Below are 21,818 nucleotides of genomic sequence, written 5' to 3' on the forward strand. Positions count from 1 at the left end.
ATACAGTTGCCTACATTTAGTAACTTCTTCATCTTGGTTTTTTTTTTATAACAACATGGTATATTTTGATTTTGCAAAAATTAAACTACCTTTTCCCAAACAATACAGTTTTTTGTTTAAGAATGATGGTAGTCATCTTAGAAGTAGGATCTATGGGCTAGATCTAAGATACACTGGGTCTCTGACATGAAATTTAAAACTATGTATGCTTTTAAAATTGTGAGGTCCAAACTAAGGGTCAGGGATGCTCTGGGACAATCCATGAATTTTAGTGGCATCCATATATTTTCTGATATAGTTATATTTTGCTATGAGCTAGTCTGTGACTTTTTATCTAATTTTCAAGGAGTTCATAACAACAACCAGCTTCCGTGTTCCATGTTCCTATAGACTCCTTTACTTTAGTCTCTTTTCACAGTGCAGTATTGAGAACAAGACAGGCAGGATTTTTTTTCCTCACCTATGTTTCTTTGTACCAGTGTTACAGAAGTGTGTGTGATGATCTGTCAACACAATTGTTGGGACTAATGAGTCCTGGCCTTCAGCTGGATGTTGGAACCAATGAGTCCTGGCCTTCACCTGCTTTTCCCTCCTAGAACCTTCTAATTAAAGTTACTAGCAGCTGTGCCTACTAGCTTAGAGGATCAGAGGATGGGATTTTCACCTGTTGGCCATTGACTGCAGTGTATTTAAGCCTACATGGTACTAATAAAGAGGGGCTTTGGTATCAGTGTTTAAAGGTCTGAGTGTCGGTCTGTCTCTGCGTTGTATTCTCAACCTCCAGCCCCCTGCCTGAAGCTCGCAAACTGGGTGCACAGAGAACAGACACGGGGAGTGAGGTGTGCAGCACACAATGTCTTGGCTGAAGTTGACTTGCTATTATAGATGGGGCCACCTATGGCTATGATCTTTGTTACTTTTGTTGAAGCTTCTGGTACTATTCCAAGAGAAAGAGCAGTTTCCATCGTTTTCAGTTCACAGAATTTGTGCAATGTCATAATCATAAAATATTAGGTGAGTTTGATGTTGTCCTATCTAGCCCATTCTTATATCTAATTAGGTATCATCCTTTTCATGTGGGCAGTACCAAAGGTCATAAATACAGTAAAGATGTGCCACATATAAATATCACTGCCAACATGTGGAAATGGGATGGATTTGAAATGCTAAAGATTTTGTGAAAAAAATTAAATAGAAATTTTCTTTTGCTTAAAAATTTATTCAACAAAAACAATCCTGATTCCTTCTCTTCTAGATGACATTTAGCCTCATTAAGGACAGCAATGTGATTGTTTAAAATAACATTTTAAGATGAAATCTAACATTACATACCATTACCTTCTTAGGATATTGGACTAGAGCAGTTATGTAGCTTAATTTCTTGTCTGAGAAACATGACATGTAATTTTTTATTAAAATTAATTCCACAGTACATGATGAGAATATAGTAATTTTCAGGAGTGCTCAAGAATATGCTTACTGTTATACATTTTTTCAAATAATCTGTCCTAATTGTTTAATTTTATGTATTTTAAAAGTTGCTATAAGCTAGATGGTGGTGGCAAATGTCTCTAATGCACTCAGGAAGAAGCAGGCAGATCTCTGAGTTTAAGGCCAACCTAGTCTAAAGAATGAGATCCAAGATAGACAGGGATACACAGAGAAGCCCTGTCTTTAACAACAACAGCTTCCTTGAAACCCTGCAAGAGGCCCTGCTCCCATGTGGAGGGGACCAGAGAGGTGAGTCAGTAGCCACATGGCCAGACAGCCAGAAGCACCACTCTCTGAACCTTCCCAGGGGGGACAGATTACAGGCACCCCCAATTCCCTAAGCTTTTCTGGCCATCCAGCAGGGTGTGTTCCTGCTGCTGGGCTTTCTTTACCCCATCTCACCCTGCCCCCCAAGCCCACCTTTTCATCTGCGAGGTCCTTGGAACCCTGCAACACAGACTACTTCAGTGCTGAGAGGATCTGAGAGGTGAGTCATCACTCACAAGCCTGGACAGTTGGAAGCCCCACTCACAGGACCTTACCAGTGGGCCAGAACATAGGGGCTCACTCACAACTCCCTAGGTTTTCTGGCCAGCCAGCTGGGAGTGTTCCTGCTCCTGGGCTTTTCCCCAACCCACCTTGCCCCCAAGCCTGCCTTTTGCCTGTGATTTCCATAGAACCCTCAAACACAGCCTGCTCCAGTGCTGAGGGAACCAAAGAGAGGTCAGACCAAGAAAAACTCCCAAGTACTCAGTCAGCCACAACAAAGATTGGACCAAGATGCCAAGACTCTGCTGGCCCTATTTGAAGGAAGAGATGGGTAGGTGCCAATGCAAGAATTCCTCCAACATCCTGAACAGCAACATGGTAAAGCCAGAATCCAGTGAACACATAACAGGAAGACTTGAACATCCTAACCTGAAAGTATAAGAAAATGACTTTCAATGTATCCTTATGAAAATGAGGGAGACCTTTAAACAGGAAGTGAAAAACTCCCCTAAAGAAATGAAACAGAAGACAAACAAAACAAAAAGTTAGAAAGTAATAAATCCCTCAAAGACACCCAAGAAAACCAAGAAAAAGCAAACAGGTAAAGGAAACAGTTCAAGACTTGAAGAAAAAAATGGAAGTAATAAAACACAAACCGAGGGAAGGCTGGATATGAAAAATCTGTATAAATGAACATAGGAAACAAGCAGGTGTGGCTATCCTAATATCTAACAAAATTGATTTCAAGCTAAAATCAATCAGAAGAGATGTAGATGGAAACTTTATACTCATAACAAGAACAAATCATCAAGATGAAGTCTCAATCCTGAATATATATGCCTCTAACAAATGTAAAAGAAACATTACTAGAACTCAAATCACATATCAAACCCCACATACTAATAGTAGGAGATTTTAACACTCCTCTATCCACAATGGACAGGTCGACCAGACAGAAACTTAACAGAGAAACTAACAGATATAATGAATCAAATGGACTTAACAGACATCTATAAAACATTTGACCCAAACAGGAAAGAATATACCTTCTCAGCACCTCATGGAACCTTCTCAAAAATTGATCACATACTCAGTAACAGATACATCCACAGATACAAAAATTGGAGTAACCACCTGTGTCTTATCGGATCACCATGGAGTAAAGATAGAATTTAACAATACTATCCCTAGAAAGCCTACAAACTCATGGAAACTAAACAGTCAACTACTGAACCACCCTTGGGTCAAGGAAGAAATAAAGAAAAAAATTAAAGTCTTCCTTGAATTCAACAAGAATGAAGACACAACATACCCAAATCTATGGGACACTATGAAAGCAATGCTAAGTGGAAAGTTCATACCACTAAGTGCCCACATAAAGAAATGGAGAAACCTCACATTAGAGACTTAACAGCCCACCTGAAAGCTCTAGAAAAAAAAAAAGCAGACTCATCCAGGAGGAGTAGAAGATTGAAAATAATCAAACTGAAGGCTGAAAACAAAATAGAAACATAGAAAGCAACTCAAAGAATCAATGAAACAAGGAGCTGGTTCTTTGAGAAAATCAACAAGATTGAAAAACCCGTATCCAAACTAATCAAAAGGCAGAGAGAGAACACCCAAATGAACAAAATCAGAAATGAAAAGGGGACATAACAACAGACACTGAGGAAATTCAGAGAATCATTAGGTCTTACTTCAAAAACCTGTACTCCACAAAATTGGAAAATGTAAAAGAAATGGACAATTTTTTAGATAGATACCACATATCAAAATTAAGGACCAGATGAGCAATTTAAATAGACCTATAAGTCGTGAGGAAATAGAAGCTGTCGTCAAAAACCTCCCAACCAAAAAAGCCCGGGGCCAGATGGTTTTAGCACAGACTTCTACCAGAACTTCCAAGAAGAGCTAATACATATACTCCTCAATGTCTTCCATGTAATAGAAAGAGAAGGGTCATTGCCAAACTCTTTTTATAAAGCTACAGTTACCCTGACACCAAAACTGCACAGAGACTCAACAAAGAAAGAGAATTACAGAGCAATATCACTCATGAACATCGATGCAAAAATTCTCAATAAAATTCTGGCAAACCGAATCCAAGAACATATAAAAAAATCTATTATGATCAAATAGGCTTCATCCCAGAGATGCAGGGCTGGTTCAACATATGAAAACTTATCAATGTAATCTATCATATAAATAAACTGAAAGAAAAACCATATGATCATTTCATTAGATGCGGACAAAGCATTTGACAAAATTCAGCACCCCTTTATGATAAAGGTCTTGGAGAGATAGGGATACCAGGATCATATCTAAGTATAATAAAAGCAACAGCCGGGCGGTGGTGGCGCACGCCTTTAATCCCAGCACTTGGGAGGCAGAGGCAGGCGGATCTCTGTGAGTTCGAGGCCAGCCTGGTCTACAAGAGCTAGTTCCAGGACAGGCTCTAAAAAAGCTACAGAGAAACCCTGTCTCGAAAAACCAAAAAAAAAAAAAAATAAAGCAACATACAGCTGACAGCTAACATCAAATTAAATAGAAATTCAAAGGTATTCCACTAAAATCAGGAACACTGTCTCCATATCTCTTCAACATAGTTCTTAAAGTTTTAGCAATAGCAATAAGACAACATAAGGAGATCAAGACAACAAAAGGAGATAAAGATTCGAATTGGAAAGGAAGAAGTTAAACTTTTGTTATTTGCAGGTTATATGATATAGTACATAAGTGACCCCAAAAACTCTACCAGAGACCTCCTACAGCTGATAAATACCTTCAGTGATGTGGCAGGATACAAGATCAACTCAAAAAAAAAAAAAATCAGTATCCCTCCTGTACACAAAGGATAAAGAAGCGGAGAGAAAAATCAGATAAACATCACCTTTCACAATAGCCACAAATAGCATAAAGTATTTTGGGGTAACACTAACCAAAGCAATGAAAGACCTATTTGACAAGAACTTTAAGTCTTTGAAGAAAGAATTGAAGAGGATACCAGAAAATGGAAAGATCTCCCATGCTCTTGGATTGGGAGGATCAATATAGTAAAAATGGCAATCCTACCAAAGGCAATCTATAGAGTCAATACAATCCCCATCAAAATCCCAACAAAATTCTTCACAGACCTTGAGAGAGCAATAATCAACTTTATATGGAAAAACAAAAAAACCCAGGATAGCCAAAACAATTCTATACAATAAAGGAACTTCCAGAGGCATTACCATCCCTGACATCAAACTCTATTGCAGAGCTACAGTAACGAAAACAGCTTGGTATTGGCATAAAAACAGAGATGTTGACCAATGAAATCAAATTGAAAACCTGGATATTAATCCACAAACCTATGAACACCTGATTTTTGACAAAAAATTATACAATGGAAGAAAAAAAAGCAACTTCAACAAATGATCTTGGCATAACTGGATGCCAACCTGTAGAAGAATGAAAATAGATCCATATCTATCACCATATCATGCACAAAACTCAAGTTTTATGGATTGAAGACCTCAATATAAATCTGACCACACTGAACCTGATAGAAGAAAAAGTGGGAAGTAGCCTTCAATGCATGTGCACAGGAGACCACTTTCTACGTATAACCCCAGTAGCACAGACAATAAGAGCAACAATGAATAAATGGGACCTCCTGAAACTGAGAAGCTTCTGTAAAGCAAAGAACACAGTCATTAAGACAAAAGGGAAACCTGATGAATGGGAAATCTTCACCAACCCCACATCAGACAAAGGTCTGATCTCCAAAATATATTTAAAAAACTCAAGAAACTAGACATTAAAATTCTAAATAAACCAATTAAAAATGGGGTACTGAACTGAACAGAGAATTCTCAGCAGAAGAATTTCAAATGGCCAAAAGATACTTAAGGACATGTTCAACTTCCTTAACTATCAGGGAAATGCAAATCAAAACAACTTTGAGATACCATCTTACACCTGTCAGAATGGCTAAATTCAAAAACAGCAATGATAGCTTATGTTGGAGAGGATGTGGAGTAAGGGAAACACTCATCCACTGCTGGTGGGAATGCAAACTTGTGCAACCACTTTGGAAATCAGTGTGGTGGTTTTTCAGAAAATTGGGAGTCAAACTACCTCAGGATCCAGCAATACCACTCTTGGGAATATATCCAAAAGATGCCCAATCATACTACAAAAGCCTTTGTTCAACTATGTTCATAGCAGCACTATTTGTAATAGCCAGAACCTGGAAACAACCTAGGTGTCCCTCAATGTAAGAATGGATAAAGAAAGTGTGGTACATTTACACATTAGAGTACTACTCAGTGGTAAAAAAACAATGACACCCTGAATTTTGCATACAAATGGATGGAAATAGAAAACACTATACTGAGTGAAATAACCCAGACCCAAAAGTATGAATATGGTATGTACTCACTCATTAGTGGATGCTAGCCATAAACAAAGGACATTGATCCCAGAAAAGCTAAAAAATAAGGTGAACCCAAAGTAAAACATATATAGATCCACTTGGAAATTGGAAGCAGACAAGATCTCCAGGCAAAAGTTGGGAGCATGGAGGCTGGGGGGGGGGGGCTAGAGGGAAGGGGAGATAGGAAGGGATAGGGGAGAATGGGAAGGTTGGGGAGAGCTTTGGGGAGTGGGATGGTTGAGATGGAGGAAAGACCCATATGAGAGCAGGGAAAGAGATATCTTAATTGAGGGAGCCATTTTGGGGTTGACAAGAGGCTTGGCTCTAGAGGGGTTCCCAGGATTCCATGGGGATGACCCCAGCAAGGACCATGGGCAGTGGAGGAAAGGGTGCCTGAACTGGCCTTATCCCGTTGTCAGACTGATGACTATCTTGAATATCACCATAGAACCTTCGTCCAGCGATGGATGGAGACAGAGGCAGAGACCTACATCAGAGCACTGGACTGAGCTCCCAAGGTCCAGTTGAAAAGCAGGAGGGAGAAGATGAGCAAGGAAGTCAGGACCACGAGAGGTTGGTCCACCCACTGAGACAGTGTGCCTGATTTAATGGGAGCTCACTGAAGCCAACTGGACTGGGAATGAAAGAGCATGGGATCAAACTGAACCCTCTAAATGTGGTTGACAATTAAGGCAGACTGATGGGCCAATGATAATGGAACTGGGATTTGTTTCTACTGCATGTACTGGCTTTTTAAGATCTATTCTTTTTGGATGCATACCTTCCTAAGCCTGGATGTGGGAGAGGGGGCTAGGACTTCCCACAGGGCAGGGTGCCTTGCCCTCTCTTAGGACTGGAGGGGGATGGGTGGGAGGGTGTGTGGAAAAGTGGAAGGAGGGGAGGAAGTGGAAATTTTGATTGGTATTATTTAATAAAGAAACAACAACAACAACAAGTTGTTAGCATGCTACCTTCCCTAGTACTGCTGCTGTTTTCTTGGAGGCTTTTGTACTGGCCCCTTGTGTGAAATAAGGCACACGTCAACTAGATTTTAGATTTGGTTGAACCCTGAATAATACTTTCCAATCAGTTCTGTTGTCATTAATTCTGAAGTAGAACACTAAGGGCATAGTTGAAAACATATATGAAGAAGGAAGTTGGGGTCTGGACCAGTACTACTTTCCCATTCTGTGCACAGAATGGGTAGGGAGTAGTGTACCCTTCAGGTAGTGACTATTATGCTAAAATCTCTGACAACCTCTGTCAATGAGATTCCTGATGTGAAAGTCCTCAGGAAACCTGAGATGGGGCTTGCTAATGATAGCCACACAGAGCTGTGAGACTCAGCTGGTCATCACTGGGTGAGGAAGGGTCATGATCACTATAGATCTGAATCAGAGCCAAACTCAGGATTTCTTTTTTTTCTTTGTAAAACCGTAGTTCTTGTCCTGACTTTCTGGCTTCCTCCAGCTGCCCCAGGGCTGCACGTAGCTCTTGAGAGAGAATTCCTGGGGACTCGCGCTCCTTCATGATCCAGTCCAGGGCCATGTGGCTGCGCATTTTTTCATCTAAAGAATATTGGGAATAATAGGAGATGACTTCCTAGAATCAAGAAACAAAAGTTCAGAGCGTCAATAGACAGAAACAAAGGCACATGTGTGCAAGGCCTTCCATACTTCCCAGTCAGTTATGTGGCCTTTAAACAACACTAACTTTCAAAATCTGAAACCAAATCCCATTGACACACTTCTGAAAAGGAAATGATGAACAAATCTAGTCCTGCAAAGCCTGTCCCTCCAGGCTGAGTCAAAACATAACACTAGGAATGGCAATAATCTTCACAAAAATATATTTCTGTAACAACATATAAATATGATTTCATTCACTTAGCTGGACCCTTGGGCCATCAGCACTACTGGCTTTAACAAGACAGAGTGAGGAAAGGAGTTACACAGATGGGCTGAGGCAGAATGAGGTTAGGACATGCCTATTACAGCAAAGAGGAAGCCTTCAGTCAAGGGGACTTTAGAACACTTTGAAACCCAAGACTATTTTCTAGATGATGTGCTTTGTTGTTGAAACACAGTTCAAGAGTAGAGTGCTGTGAGGAGAATTTTGAGTGCTTGTGAGAAAACTCCAAGAAAACAGACAAGAGTCTTGTGATCTCAGTTTCTTCAAAAACACAAAACTGTTCTTAGAATGTGTTTTCATGCGCCTCCCAGGTGTACCAGTTGGGAGTGAGTTTACTTCAGATGAAGCATTACTACTGGCTATTGCCTTTATGGAAAAATGCTTTTGCCATATGAAACTTGTCCACCATGTGTGGCTTGCCTTTGTGATTATACACTTAACCCTCAGAGTATAAATTGGTTGATGCTCCAAATACAGTAAACTGTGGCACGAGACTTTAGTATGCCTCATTTTTGGCTCCCAGAGCCCACTGCCTGTAGAGTGGTAAAGACTTTGTTAGCATAAGGAAGACATATATCCATATGGTTCACAATAAGCATAGAAAGAATTTCCAAAATGTACTGTAGAATGGAGGCATTATCATTATTGGTATTATAATGATACTTTTGTGATACACTAGTTTTTACTTTTGCAAATAATTAAAAATTAACTACTTTAATTTCTTCTGTGAAAAAATATCAATCCATCATGCTGTCATATATATGTTTGATCCTGAGTAATGGATGCTTTGCTTATTTTTATTTTCAGGAACATATGGTATTTATTTATGACCTTACAAATTAAAAACAATCATGGAAAAGTGTTTATGGCCAACCGAACATATTTCAAAGGATTTTCAAAAATCAAAGGAAAGGGGGAAAATGTCCAAGCCATTGTCAGCTACCCATTTCTTTTCCATTTTTGACATTTTGAAAGCTAGACTTTTAAGCAAAGAACAACTAAAAATTACTGGGCCTGCAGTGCCTCCACTCTCCTCTTACTGTAGCATCTTAGTTCTTCATACAAATTCTTATTAGGAAATTTTCAAAAATAAACTATTGTATTTTAAGTCCTAATGATGAATAAGGAAAGGATAAATCTTAGAGGACAACAAGAAAAAAGTGTTAAACACACAGGATAGACTTTACGCTTAATATTAAAAAGAAGAAGGGTTCCTATTGTAAGTAATGAAGGAATACAGAGACCTTGCCTCTGCAAAAGAAAGAGAAAACTTCAAAACAAAAAAAATGTTACTAAATGCATGTCCAACTTCATGATCTTTTTATTGCTTTTGAGGAACTTTTGTTGTAACAATTCCGCCTGTCTTTAGTGAGGAGGTTTTAGAAATTGTGTATTCTCTTTCTTTCTATACTTGAGAGTGCAAAAGGGGACAGTTCCAATGTAGGAAGGGTAGATGCACAAGGGGAGTTCAGTACTTCACTTAGAATTCAACACTGTCTTATGGTTGCTTCATTCTGCATTCACTATAGTAGGTGTTCTAATCAACTCTCTGCAGATCCAACATTCTTAGTGTGTGGCAGTCCCTGACTCAATATTTCTTCACTCGTCCCTGCTCCTACTTAATAGGCAAATATAGATTTAAAACAAAGAAATGCATAAACAAAGGCGGTTTCAGTCGACATATTTACACAAACAGAAGCATCTGAATAAAGGAAGCCTCTTCAAAGTTTGGTAAACTCCTTGTCTTGTCCTCAATGCACCAACCTGTTTCAACCAGAAAGTCTCACCTGTCGAGAGCACTTTGTTTCACGGAGGGCTTTCAGGCTTCCATTCCAGTGCAATAGTTGGAAAATGGTCATCAGTTCCTACAAAATCAAATGTCTGTCATTGATCTTAAAGCAAAAGCACATGTCAGAAAGAGCTGATTAGACTTAAGTCTGGACCCAGAGAAATAAAGGTAACAAAATATATGATACTGTCAGAAACTTTGGAACTGTCCAAAGGACAGAGCACAAATGCCCCTGAAGAAGTACCTCCCTTCCCCTGCTTTATCATACATTTAATATAAAATTACTAAATAGTTGACAAATGTCTTTCAACACTAAAAATACACACATTAAAGTAATTGTATACCACAAAAGTTCCTTAAGTATGTCAGAAAATAGGAGAAATAACTTACAAAGTTATACATACATTATATCATTTTTTAATTGCCAGAGACTGAAAACATTTTAAATGTTCATATTTAAAGAACAATTAAAGTATGATACATCCATATTACTGAACACTGAATATGTAGTGATGTGGGAGGCGATGTATGCTGTGAATATGTTTTATTGCCATTGGTTAATAAAAAAGTGTCTTTTGGCCAGGCTGAAAGAGATACAGAGAGAGAGAGAGAGTAGACAGAGTCAGTGAGAAGCCTTGTAGCCCCGCCAAAGACAGACACTGGACGTCAGATGGAATTTTACCTGGTAAACCACAGCCACGTGGCGATATACAGATTAACAGAGATGGTTAGTTTAAGATATAGAGCTATTAAAACTATGCTTAATCTATTGGTCAAACAGTATTGCAAATAATATAACTTCTGTGTGGTTATTTCTAGTCTGGGTAGCCAGAAACAAATGCGCATTCTTTGACTGCAGTAAAGAATGTTCACAGCCTCTAATCTGTAATACAAAGAAATCTATGGTGTATTGTTAAAATAATAGAAAAGCACACAACCAACAGTGTGTACTTTGTGTTTTATTTTAAAAGAATGGAAGATTGCCACATACACATTTGCTTGTAAATGCCTAGAAGAATTCTTACAAGATACAACAGACTAACAAGAAACCTCACTGTAGAGAAATTTCCAGAAAACCACAAGGATGACCCCAGCTAAGACTCTAAGCAATAGAGGAGAGGGAGCCCAAACTTGACTTGTCCTGTAGTCAAACTGATGAATATCTTATATGTCACCATAGAACCTTCATCCAACAACTGATGGAAAAAGATGCAAGAGATCAACATTAGAGCACTAGACTGAGCTCCCAAAGTCCAGTTGAAGAGTGGGGGAAAGAGTCAAGACCATGATGGGTACACCCACTGAAACAGTCTACCTGAGCTAATGGGAGCTCCCCAACTCCAGCAGGACTGGGAAGGAACAAGCATAGGACCAAACTAGTTTCTCTGAGTGTGGTTGACAGTTTCATGGCTGGGGCAGACTGCGAGACCACTGGCAATGGCACCAGGATTTATCCCTACTGCATGTATTGGCTTTTTGGGAACCTATTCTCTTTAGATGATATCTTGCTCAGCCTATATACAATAGGGAGGGACTTGGACTTTCCCCAAAGCAATGGGCCTTACCCTCTCTGAGGATTGGATGGGGGTGTGATGTGAGAGTGTGTGGAGGGAATGGGAGGAGCAGAAGGAGTGGGAATTTGGATTAGTATGTATAATGAGAAAAGATAGTTTGTTTTCTTTAAAACAAACAAACAAACAGATTAAACATTTAAATATAGGACCTGAAACTCCAAAACCACTGGAAAATAACATAAGGAAAATGTTTCTTGAACCATGATATTTTCAGCTGTGAACCCAGAAGCAGTAGAACAAAAACACAGTTAGATAAACAATGTTACATCAAAGTAAAATGTTTCTACATAATAAAGGAAACAATCAAAGGAATTAAATAGTAACCTATAGAAAAGATGTTTGTAACCACACAACTCACAAAGACTTAATACCCACAAAATATAAGTAGCACAAACAACAAAAGAAGTAAAAAACAAAATCCAATGGCATTTAAATGGGCACATGTCTTGAATTTTACTAATAAAGTCATATAAATAAATAAATAAATAAATAAATAAATAAATAACAGAATCTGATAATAGAGTCTGAAGATCTCACTTCGTGGTAGAGCATGTACTTAGCATACATGAGACCCAACTTTGGATCTCCAGCATCAAAAGCAAAAAACAAAATTGATCTGGTAACATGTCTGACTTGAGAGAAAAGTGTGATTCTTTCCAGCATTCTGGAGAAAATGTATTGGGTTTTAAGTCATGTAACTAAGTGGCATTAAAGAAAACAACTGAGCTGGGCGGTGGTGGTGCATGCCTTTAATCCCAATACTCAGGAAACAGAGGCAGACAGATCTCTGTGAGTTTGAGGCCAGCCTGGTCTATAAGGGCTAGTTCCAGGACAGACTTTAAAAACTACAGCAAAACCCTAAGCTCTGTCTCAAAAAAAAAAAAGAAAAAAAGAAAATAAAAAAATACAACTGAAATTTTGACTGTAAACTGTAATATATATATATATATATATATATATATATATATATATATATATATATAACTAAGCAAAATTTATAGGAGTCCATTTGCTTTGAACCAGCTCCTTCTAGTACATGACTCAAAATGGACAAAACCAAAGTAGACTCACTCATACTAAAGTTCCATATAAGCAAGCTGAAATAAATTATTTACCCAACTGTTTCAGGATGTAGGAAAGGGAGGTGGATGGAAGGAGAGATGAGGAAAGATGTAGTAGGAGGGCATTTATTTGTTCCCGACTGCCCAGACTCAAAATAACCACTCAGAAACTATATTATTTAAATCACTGCTTGGCCAATCACTTAAGTGCATTGCTAGCTAGCTCTTATATCTTTGGTTAATCCATTTCTATTAATCTGTGTATCACCAAGTGGCTGTGGCTTACTGGCAAGGTTTTGGTGCATCTGTCCCTGATGGTAGCTACATGGCTTCTCCTGTCTCTCTCTCTCTCTTTCTCTCTCTCTCTCTCTCTCTCTCTCTCTATATATATATATATATATATATATATGATAGATAGATAGATAGATAGATAGATAGATAGATAGATAGATAGATAGATGATAGCTAGATAGATAGATATCTTCCAGCCTGGCTATGTTCTTTTAAGCCATTGGCTGAGTGTAGATGGAGCGGCAGGGCTGCGTCCCGCCACCAGGCTAGCTTTACACCCAAAATAATTACACGGAAACTGTATTCATTTAAATACTGCTTGGCCCATTAGTTTCAGCCTCTTATTGGCTATTCTCACATCTTGCTTTAACCCATATTTGGTAATCTGTGTAGCACCACTAGGTGGTTGCTTACCGGGAGAGATCTTAACCTGTGTCTGTCTTGGAAAGGAGAAGCATGGCGACTGCCTATGGCAACTGCCTGAAGTGTCTGCCTTCTCTCTCCCAGAATTCTGTTCTGTCTACTCTGCCTACCTAATTTTCTGTCCTATTAAAGGGCCAAGGCAGTTTCTTTATTAACCAATGAAAGTAACACATAGGCAGAAGACTCTCCTCCATCAGCCGAGAGCAGCTACTTTATTCATTAACCAGTAAAAGCAATGCATATACAGAACTTCTCACACAGGAAGAGAGAATGGGGAGGGATAAAAGTGGAGAGAGAGAGAGAGAGAGAGAGAGAGAGAGAGAGAGAGAGAGAGAGAGAGAGAGAGAGAGAGAGAGAGACAGATAGAGACAGAGACAAAGAGACAAGAAAGAGAGGGAGTGGGGAGAGATGGAAGGAGAATTTTAGCCAGCATAAAAAGAGAGGTAAGTCCCTCTGCTTTAAGAATGCCTTGAAATGTGGACAGTGTGGTTGAATTCACCTTAAAACAAATGAAGTTTCCACATTCTGCTCTTTAGCCCTGAGTGAGCAAAACTTATCAACTCTATCCCCATTTCCCTCCTGATCTAGGACCAGCAAAACTTATCAACTCTACCCCCATTTCCCTTCTGACCTAGGACCAGCAAGCTGAACATTTCCACTTTCCTAAAGGTCACAGCTAGCAGTTTTCCACTGAAATTATTTTGTTTCACCTATTCAGGGATTTTTGTTTTTGTTCTTGCTTTTTTTTAAAGCTAAATGTCAATTATGAATTAATACCATAAAACACAACCATATAATCTTTGGAAAATAACTCCATATAATTACGGAACTTTCTGCTTATAAAAATAGTTATGAAAACTTAGCTTCTAGACAAATGTCCTATTGACTATTCATATATTCAAAACAACAGTCTCTTACTGTCTTTACTTCTGATTGCCCATGAACATGTGTTTCTTCTGAATGCCCAGAGATGTGTAGTTTTAGGCTGTGGGCATGTTAAAATTATCTTGTGCATTTTAGAACTGTAGGATTATCAGAGGATAGGGCAGCTCTAAAGCTTCTATTATGGGTTAGTGCTGCTCCTTTGTATCCCAAGATCCAGTTGGCACCTTGAGACACAGAGCTAGTAGTAAAAGCAAAACCATTTGTTTCCACCAATTAAAATCAACACAAATATGAAACAAGTTGCTCCTTCCACAACAAACAAAGACCTCACTGTCCAGCACCCCAAGTCAAATGCCCAGAGACTTGCCCTATCACAGCCCCTCTTCTTCTAGGTCCCACGTAATTTCACTCCAACATATTGCTACGCTAATGTGAAAAACTGGAAGTACACCTAATAGGGCTCTCATCAATGTTCCTGTTAATCCATTCATCAAAGTATTCCCAGTTGATCAGGAGGGTAAATTTCTTCTACCTTCCCCAATGCTCCTTTCAGACCCACTCATGCAATATTTTGTAATGACAAAAATGAATATGAATTCTCTACGCCCTGATAGAAAACAAGATCTATGTTGTAATAAAAGGTCAATATTTGATATTTCTTTGATTTCATACAAAAACTACTTAAATTTTGTACTAACTATATTTATTATATTATGTATATTATTACTTGTGTGTCATATATGTATGTTCATATGGAGAGTGTTTACATGAGTATGAATGAGTGTAGAGCCAGAAGTTGACAAGTGGGTGTCCTCCTCAATTGCTCACCACCATAATTTTGAGACAAGGACTCACTCACTGAACTTGGAACTTACTGATTTGGCTAGACTGACCAGAAAGTTCAAGGTGTCTTCCTGGCTCTATCGTCCTGGTGCTGCAATTGCAAGTTTGAGCTACCATGCCTGGTTTCTTATGCTGACGCTGAAGGTAGAAGTTAGGTCCTCTTGTCTGTGTGCAAGACTTTAGCCTGAGCTATCTCTCCAGCCCTATATCTATTTTTATGAAGAAAAGAGTCGCTCTGCTTCTTTAGTTGGCCCCTCATAATCCCAAATATGCAGTTTTTTTTGTTTTGTTTTGTTTTGTTTTTTTTATTTTTTTGGTTCTTCGAGACAAGGTTTCTCTGTAGCTTTAGAGCCTGTCCTGGAACTAGCTCTTGTAGACCAGGCTGGTCTCTACCTCACAGAGATCCACCTGCCTCTGCCTCTGCCTCCAGAGTGCTGGGATTAAAGGCGTGTGCCACCACTGCCCGGCTATGCAGTTGGTTTTAAATTTAACTTTCTTCCAGTTCTGGAGATCAAATTCAAGACCTTGCACATACGTGGCAAGCCTCCTCTTTCAGTGATCTACACTTAGAGTACCTATGTAAATTTGACAACAAAAAAGGACAAGCTAGACTTGTGTTGCAGCTTCTAGTACGTATCCTAGCATTACCCTAAAGTGATCCAGTTTGAGAAACAATTTAATGCTAATACAACTCTTGATTTCCTCTCAGACAGCTTTTGTCATTGGTGTGTCCTTTTCTTTCTTCAGGATCCTCTAGAACCACACACTCGTCTACGGACCAGCGGCTGCCTCTTGTAGACGTACTGCTGTCATTCCGCTTGGAAAATCACCCAGAACGTTAGAGTCCATGGTTAGACCGTGAACAGAACTAGAAAGTTTTTTCATGCGCCTTGGCAACCTTCATTTCTCAAAGGCTTCCTGGAAAGGCTGAAACTGTTCTTGCCTCTTCCAAGGTGGTCATTTACTTCCCTACTGATCTAGCTTGTCTAAAAAAGTACTTCCTCCTTAGCGTGGCTCTGGTTCTTATATATTTTTAGGGAAGGTGACCTTCTCATCCTCATACATTCTATCCCTGCTGTGTAGAAACACTTGTTATTATCATCTAAGTATACCTATTTATACATACTTCCTATCTCACTTCTTTATTTCCATTCATGAGACCAAATTCTTTCAGTAATTGTTGTTTTGTTTGCTTGTTAGTTTGTTTTGAGATGGGCTCTATACAGCTCTGGCTGTCCTGGAACCCATTATGTAGACCAGCTTGGCCTTGAACTCAGAAATATTCCCACCTCTTCCTTCCAAGTGCTGGGATTAAAGGTGGTTTCACAACATCCTGAGTTCCTGTGATTTAGTGCTTAAACCAATGCTTCTATGCCCTGTCAGACTTGAAGGGAAATCCATGCAATATTACAGAGGACGTCTTTAAGGAACTGTTTTCTAGTTTCACTGGATTCCTGTTGCCAGGTTTTAAACCTGGCTTGGTAACTTATCAGTCCATGTCCTGTATAGAAACTTGAAGTTACCTATTTTATGATGACCTTTTCTGCTCTTCTGTTGTGAGGTTTGTTAAATGAACTAATTTTGAAGTCTAGGGAGCCTGCCTGGCTGGACTGAAAGGAAAGTAAGAAGGCAGCTTGTTAGGTGAGGTATGTGAGGCGAGATTTAACTGATTCATGAGTATTAAGAATCTTTAAAAAACTGGTATTTTGTGCCAGGCATCGTAGCACACATGGTCAACTTCTGGGAGGCAGCAACAGGTTAAAGGCAAGCCTGGACTACCTACTGAAACCTAACTTTGTTTTTTGTATTTTGTTTATTAAGAGACTTTTACACTTATTTTGAGCTTTAAAAATATTGTAGTATAATATTATGTCTCTTAATCACTGAGCTTTTAAAAGCATCTTTCAATTTTGTGCCAAGACAGATGCATTGCTTTCCTCTCTTTGTCTAGGACCTTCTGGATCTGTCCTGGCATCAAGTCTAGCTTCTCACTTGTGAGGTCTATGCAGCCCTGAAGGCGCTGCCCCAGTTTGGTACTCAGGTTACTTGTTTTTGAGCAAAGTCCTTTGCATTTTTATTTTGCACAAGGCCCCACAAATCGTATAAATTGTCTTGATCATCAAAGTAAATTGTAAACTGAATGGTGAATAAAGCCTGTGTTTTCTTTGCTCTGTGGGGAAAAGTGCAGTTGCTGCTTGCTCTCCATTCATAGCTTCCTGTTTTTACTTTGTCAGTCAATTCCTTTAATCCTGCAACAACTGGACTCTGTCCTGGTAACTGGTTTCGCCTCTTAGAGACAATGGCTTTTCAGCTACTTTGAGCATGAGAAAAGGCTCGTTGCCTCTTCCTGGAACTTTGGGAAACTGGCTTAGCTCTGTGATTCATCAGCAATAAGAAAAACAAACACTGTAAATGGAGAACTTGGAAAACAGGTGGGCACCATCTCCTTACCCAAGAGAAAGAGTTTAAGAGGAAATTTGTTTATGGGATGGGGCTTTAAAAGGCGACCTGGGGAATTTAGTACAGACGTAAATAAACAACTCTTCCTTGGATTGCATTAGTCTTCAGAATAAATATATTCACCAGCTTCAGTCAAATTCTCTCTAGAATCTGACCTTGACAAGACCCAGTGCCCTCTGGTTGCTGCTCCTGTCCCTCGCCATAACAGCAGGCAGTTTCTCGCCGACTGCTTACCCCAAATCAGGCATACCCTTCTCTCCCAAGAACTGAAAGTAAACAGAAGCCTGTTACGATTCCTCAGCGCTGCAGGGCCGACCCGGCGAAAACCCGCGGTCAGTAGACACCAATCTTGCTTTTCTACACGACTGTCATCTGGTCCCAGATCCAAACACTCTTCTGTGACAACCCCAGTAAGGGGGTGGGGGGGGGGGCTGAATTGTGCCTCTGCCACAATAGCCCAGGTCTGTACTCACTTCCCTTAAAGTCTAGACACAAACCGATAAATTTGCCCAGACCCCATGGACCTCCTGGTCCCCAGCAGGCAGGCAGAAGGAAAGGTTTGGCTCCCTGGGTCCTCTCTCCTAACCCGAGGGTTCGAGTTTCCCCTGCCTTCTAGCCTTCTTTTTGTCCCTATCCTGCCCCAGTCTTCTTTGTGAAGCATTTCTTGAGTGTAATTTAAATGATATTCATTTAAATATCTTATTACAGACCACACAGAAAGCAGTCCAGCAAGGCAAGGGTTAAAGTGGTACTGAGGAGAGGTTCAGTAGAGCATTTCATAGTACTTGGAAGGCAGGTTTTTGTTTTGTTTTTTGTTTTTTTTAATTCTTATGTTAGTAGCTTTGGCAGAGTAAGCCAACTATGTTCAAAATTATTATTTTTTAATAGCTACTAAATCACATTCTTGATACAGGGGTGTCAGTGGGAGAGTGACCCCTACACCTCAACGGGGCAAAACAGTAGAGCTACTCCTGAACGTGTAGGAGTGGAGAACTAGCCCCACCCTTGCTCATCACTTCAAAGGGTGAAGTAGCCAGAGCAATGCTGGAGAACTCGCCCTGGTGCTGAAGACAGGGGAGAGCTGACCAGCTGACCAACGGTGCAGCTACTCAGACCCAGAACCAGGGCTCATTGTTGGCCCACCCCAACATCCAACCCATATGTGATCTGCTGGAAGGGGAGAGGGTCTTGTGGACCCAGGGCTACAAGATCTCCACAGCACAGGGCAGCAAAGGGATGTCCAGGAAGAGTCCCTGTGAGGGTCTAGTGTCGGTAGTGTAGCAGAGACGAGGGGCCTCTAGCCAATGATTCCGTGCAATGAATGCCTGCAGTAAAGATGTATGGATAAAGGGGTTTACTGTGTGACCCACTGTGTTACACTGCAGTTTCCATGACAAGAGTTTCCCTTTCTCCCCTCCTCTTTTTTCTTTTTCTTTTTTTTAAATCTTAAATTTTGATTTGTTTTATTTGGGGAGGTGTTACGGGGCAGAGCGTGGAGGCAAGGGTACGGAAGATGCATGGGATCGGCACGCATGATGTGAAAGGCACAAAGAACAAATAAAGAAAGTTAAAAAGATATTCCTTAAAGATGAAAGTTAAATGACTTTCCTCCTTATGAAAAGAGCTGTTCTGGATGACTTATAAACGCCCAGGTCTTTAGTTCTATAAAATGACATGATGCTTTTTATTTAGCAGAAAATAAAAATGAGTTTCAGAATGGACAAGCTCACCGATATAAAGTGATAGGCACCCATACATAGGTCTGTATGATTTTAAGTGCATATCTCTTCTCGTCTGCTGCCAGTCTTTTTCCTGTTATTTTCACTAAAGCTTGGTCTTAGATTGTGGGGTAGGGTTATAGATCCTTCATAGTTTCCCCCTTTTATTTGGCAGAAAGCTATCTAACCTCTTGTGAAACTTATTATCTAAAGGTGTCAGGGGGAATACATCCATCAAGCAGCTTCTGACGTTTCAAGTAACACAATCCTCCAGATTTACCCTTAACCTTCATGGAGTGTTTACCACATGCCAGGCTGTTCCAGACTCTTCTCATTGTTTCCTATTTCACCTTCACACGGGCACTGTGAGGTAGTACTGGTATTTCCTCAGATTTATACACAAGTGAAGAAACAGATTTAGAGATAAGGAACAGAGTAAGGCTAAACACAGCTAGTCTATTCCATATGTCCTCATCCGCTACAAAGAAAAGTTGGTGTTTTTGGACATCAGCTGCAACATAAAGCAGCTGTAATGCAAAGATTAAGTTTTACTATGATAAACATTTTTGTTCATAAAATTTGTAAGTCCGATTACTTCTTGAAATCAAACTTAAGAAAATAAAAGTACTGGGAGTAAGACTGTACTATTGTATACTAACTTTTGCTGGTATTCTATGTCATTGGATATTTGACTTCATTAGTGTCTGCCAAATCACTACTGAATTTTCATCTGCTCAGTTTATGAGAAGAATCAGACATGTGAAAAAAAGGAAAGAGATTGCCTTGCATGGGTCTGAAGCCTGGAACTCAACCATTTGCTAAGTAAAGATAATCTTCCTTGGGTAACATGTCAATAATAATGACTACCTCATATGACTGTTGTAAGGGTTTAATTATACTAATAATTATCAAATGCTCAATATTATTCCAAAGAAAGTATCAAATAAGAATCAGATACTAATGTCAATGTTGTTACTGTTATTTTACACTTTATAAATACAAATAGAATAAGTTAATTTTAACTAGAAAACATCTGTAAACCAAAAATGTATATAGTGCAGTTAGCCCAGTGAACCACCCAGCCCAACAGAGTGCACATTCAGCATGCTCAAACCCTTACAGTTGACTTTCTGTTAGGCAAAAGTTTACAATATAGTATTAAATATCTTCTGTGACTTATTGAGCAATATACTGAAGAGACAAGGAACAGTGTTGTTTTTGCATGCCTACATAAAAGTGGGAAGTATTAAAGTTAGGATTATATAGCAGAGTTCCTCAGCTGTTGCTGCTCGTCAGATGTGGATGACACATTGTTAATGTTGGTTTTCCTGATAGGAGGGAGAGGCACATCATGTTTAATAGAAATATCAGAACTGAAGTACTTTTGAATATACCCCCATGGAAACCCTTATCTGACTTCTGGAGAATTTTGCACAAGCAACATTTTTAACCTTTTGATTTTGTTTAAAGGGGATCTAAGTCCTGAAGAGCTGGTGAAGTGTTACTGGGCTGTAAAACAGGCATTGTTCTGTTTTTAAAGTGACAGACACCATATGTAGGTCTGTGTGGTTTTAAATAGAAGTGTCTCCTCTCTTGTGCCATTCCCTTTCCCCCTGTTATTTTCTTCTGTTTGAGGATAATTTTGTTCGAAAAAAATAGACTCTTTATAGTTCTCCTTTTTTGTTGTAACACAGAGGCCCTGAAGTTTTGGGGCAGTGTGCTCCATGAGAGCAGAGTGTGCTATGATTGCTATTTGATTTGGGTTAGTGAATGTGGCTAAAATGCAGTCACCATGCTGAATTCTAAAAGGGGTAAATTTTAAAAATCAGATTGTTGGAACAAAAGATACTAATGCTAATGATATGAGTTACACGTCTTGGGCCTGGAGAGATGCCTCAGTAGCTAAGTGTAAATATAGCTCCAGGGCGATCTGATGCTCTGCCCTGCATGGGCACCTAAGCTTATATACAAACACACACACACACACACACACACTATATATATATATGTATATATATATATATATAAATACACACACACACACACACACATATTTGTTGCATATCTCCAAGGCTTCTGGATTGGATCATCAAGTAAATCACTATCAGGGAATTAGGCACCTGAAACTCCAGCATGGTCTTCCCCATGTTTGACTCCAACATGTAGTGATAGGCTCCGATACTTGTGCTGGGGTCATCTGCATCATCTAAAGTGCCCTTGGGAAGGAAATCAAACAAAGAAACAAAGAAAATGTCAATAATAATTCCTTCCCTTCTTTGAATGAGTAGGACCTAATCCTATTATTGGCCTAAAGTTACTGGATAAAATACTTAATTTTATTTACAATGACTCAAGAAACGAGTGTTTTATAATCAGCTTAAATGTGACTTTTGCTTAAAATGCTAGTAGATTGTAGAATAATAATCCCAAAGCAGGAATTTCCCTTTTCTTCTTTTAGGATCTTTT

General features: G+C 39.4%; 1 protein-coding gene across 1 annotated transcript in view; it reads right to left on the reverse strand.

The window, feature by feature from the left end:
* Positions 1–7,711: 7,711 nt before the first annotated feature.
* The window catches only part of Lix1 (limb and CNS expressed 1), a 49,540-nt gene continuing 35,433 nt past the window's right edge, over positions 7,712–21,818 (reverse strand). Inside the window, exons 4-6 of the mRNA XM_038340772.1 lie at positions 21,473–21,568; positions 10,096–10,173; positions 7,712–7,999 (exon numbers count right to left, since the gene is read on the reverse strand). Coding sequence (XP_038196700.1) covers positions 7,712–7,999; positions 10,096–10,173; positions 21,473–21,568 — 462 coding nt within the window. The remainder of the gene's footprint in view (positions 8,000–10,095; positions 10,174–21,472; positions 21,569–21,818) is intronic.

Source organism: Arvicola amphibius, chromosome 8, assembly GCF_903992535.2.
Source record: "Arvicola amphibius chromosome 8, mArvAmp1.2, whole genome shotgun sequence".
Taxonomy (NCBI): Eukaryota; Metazoa; Chordata; class Mammalia; order Rodentia; family Cricetidae; genus Arvicola; species Arvicola amphibius.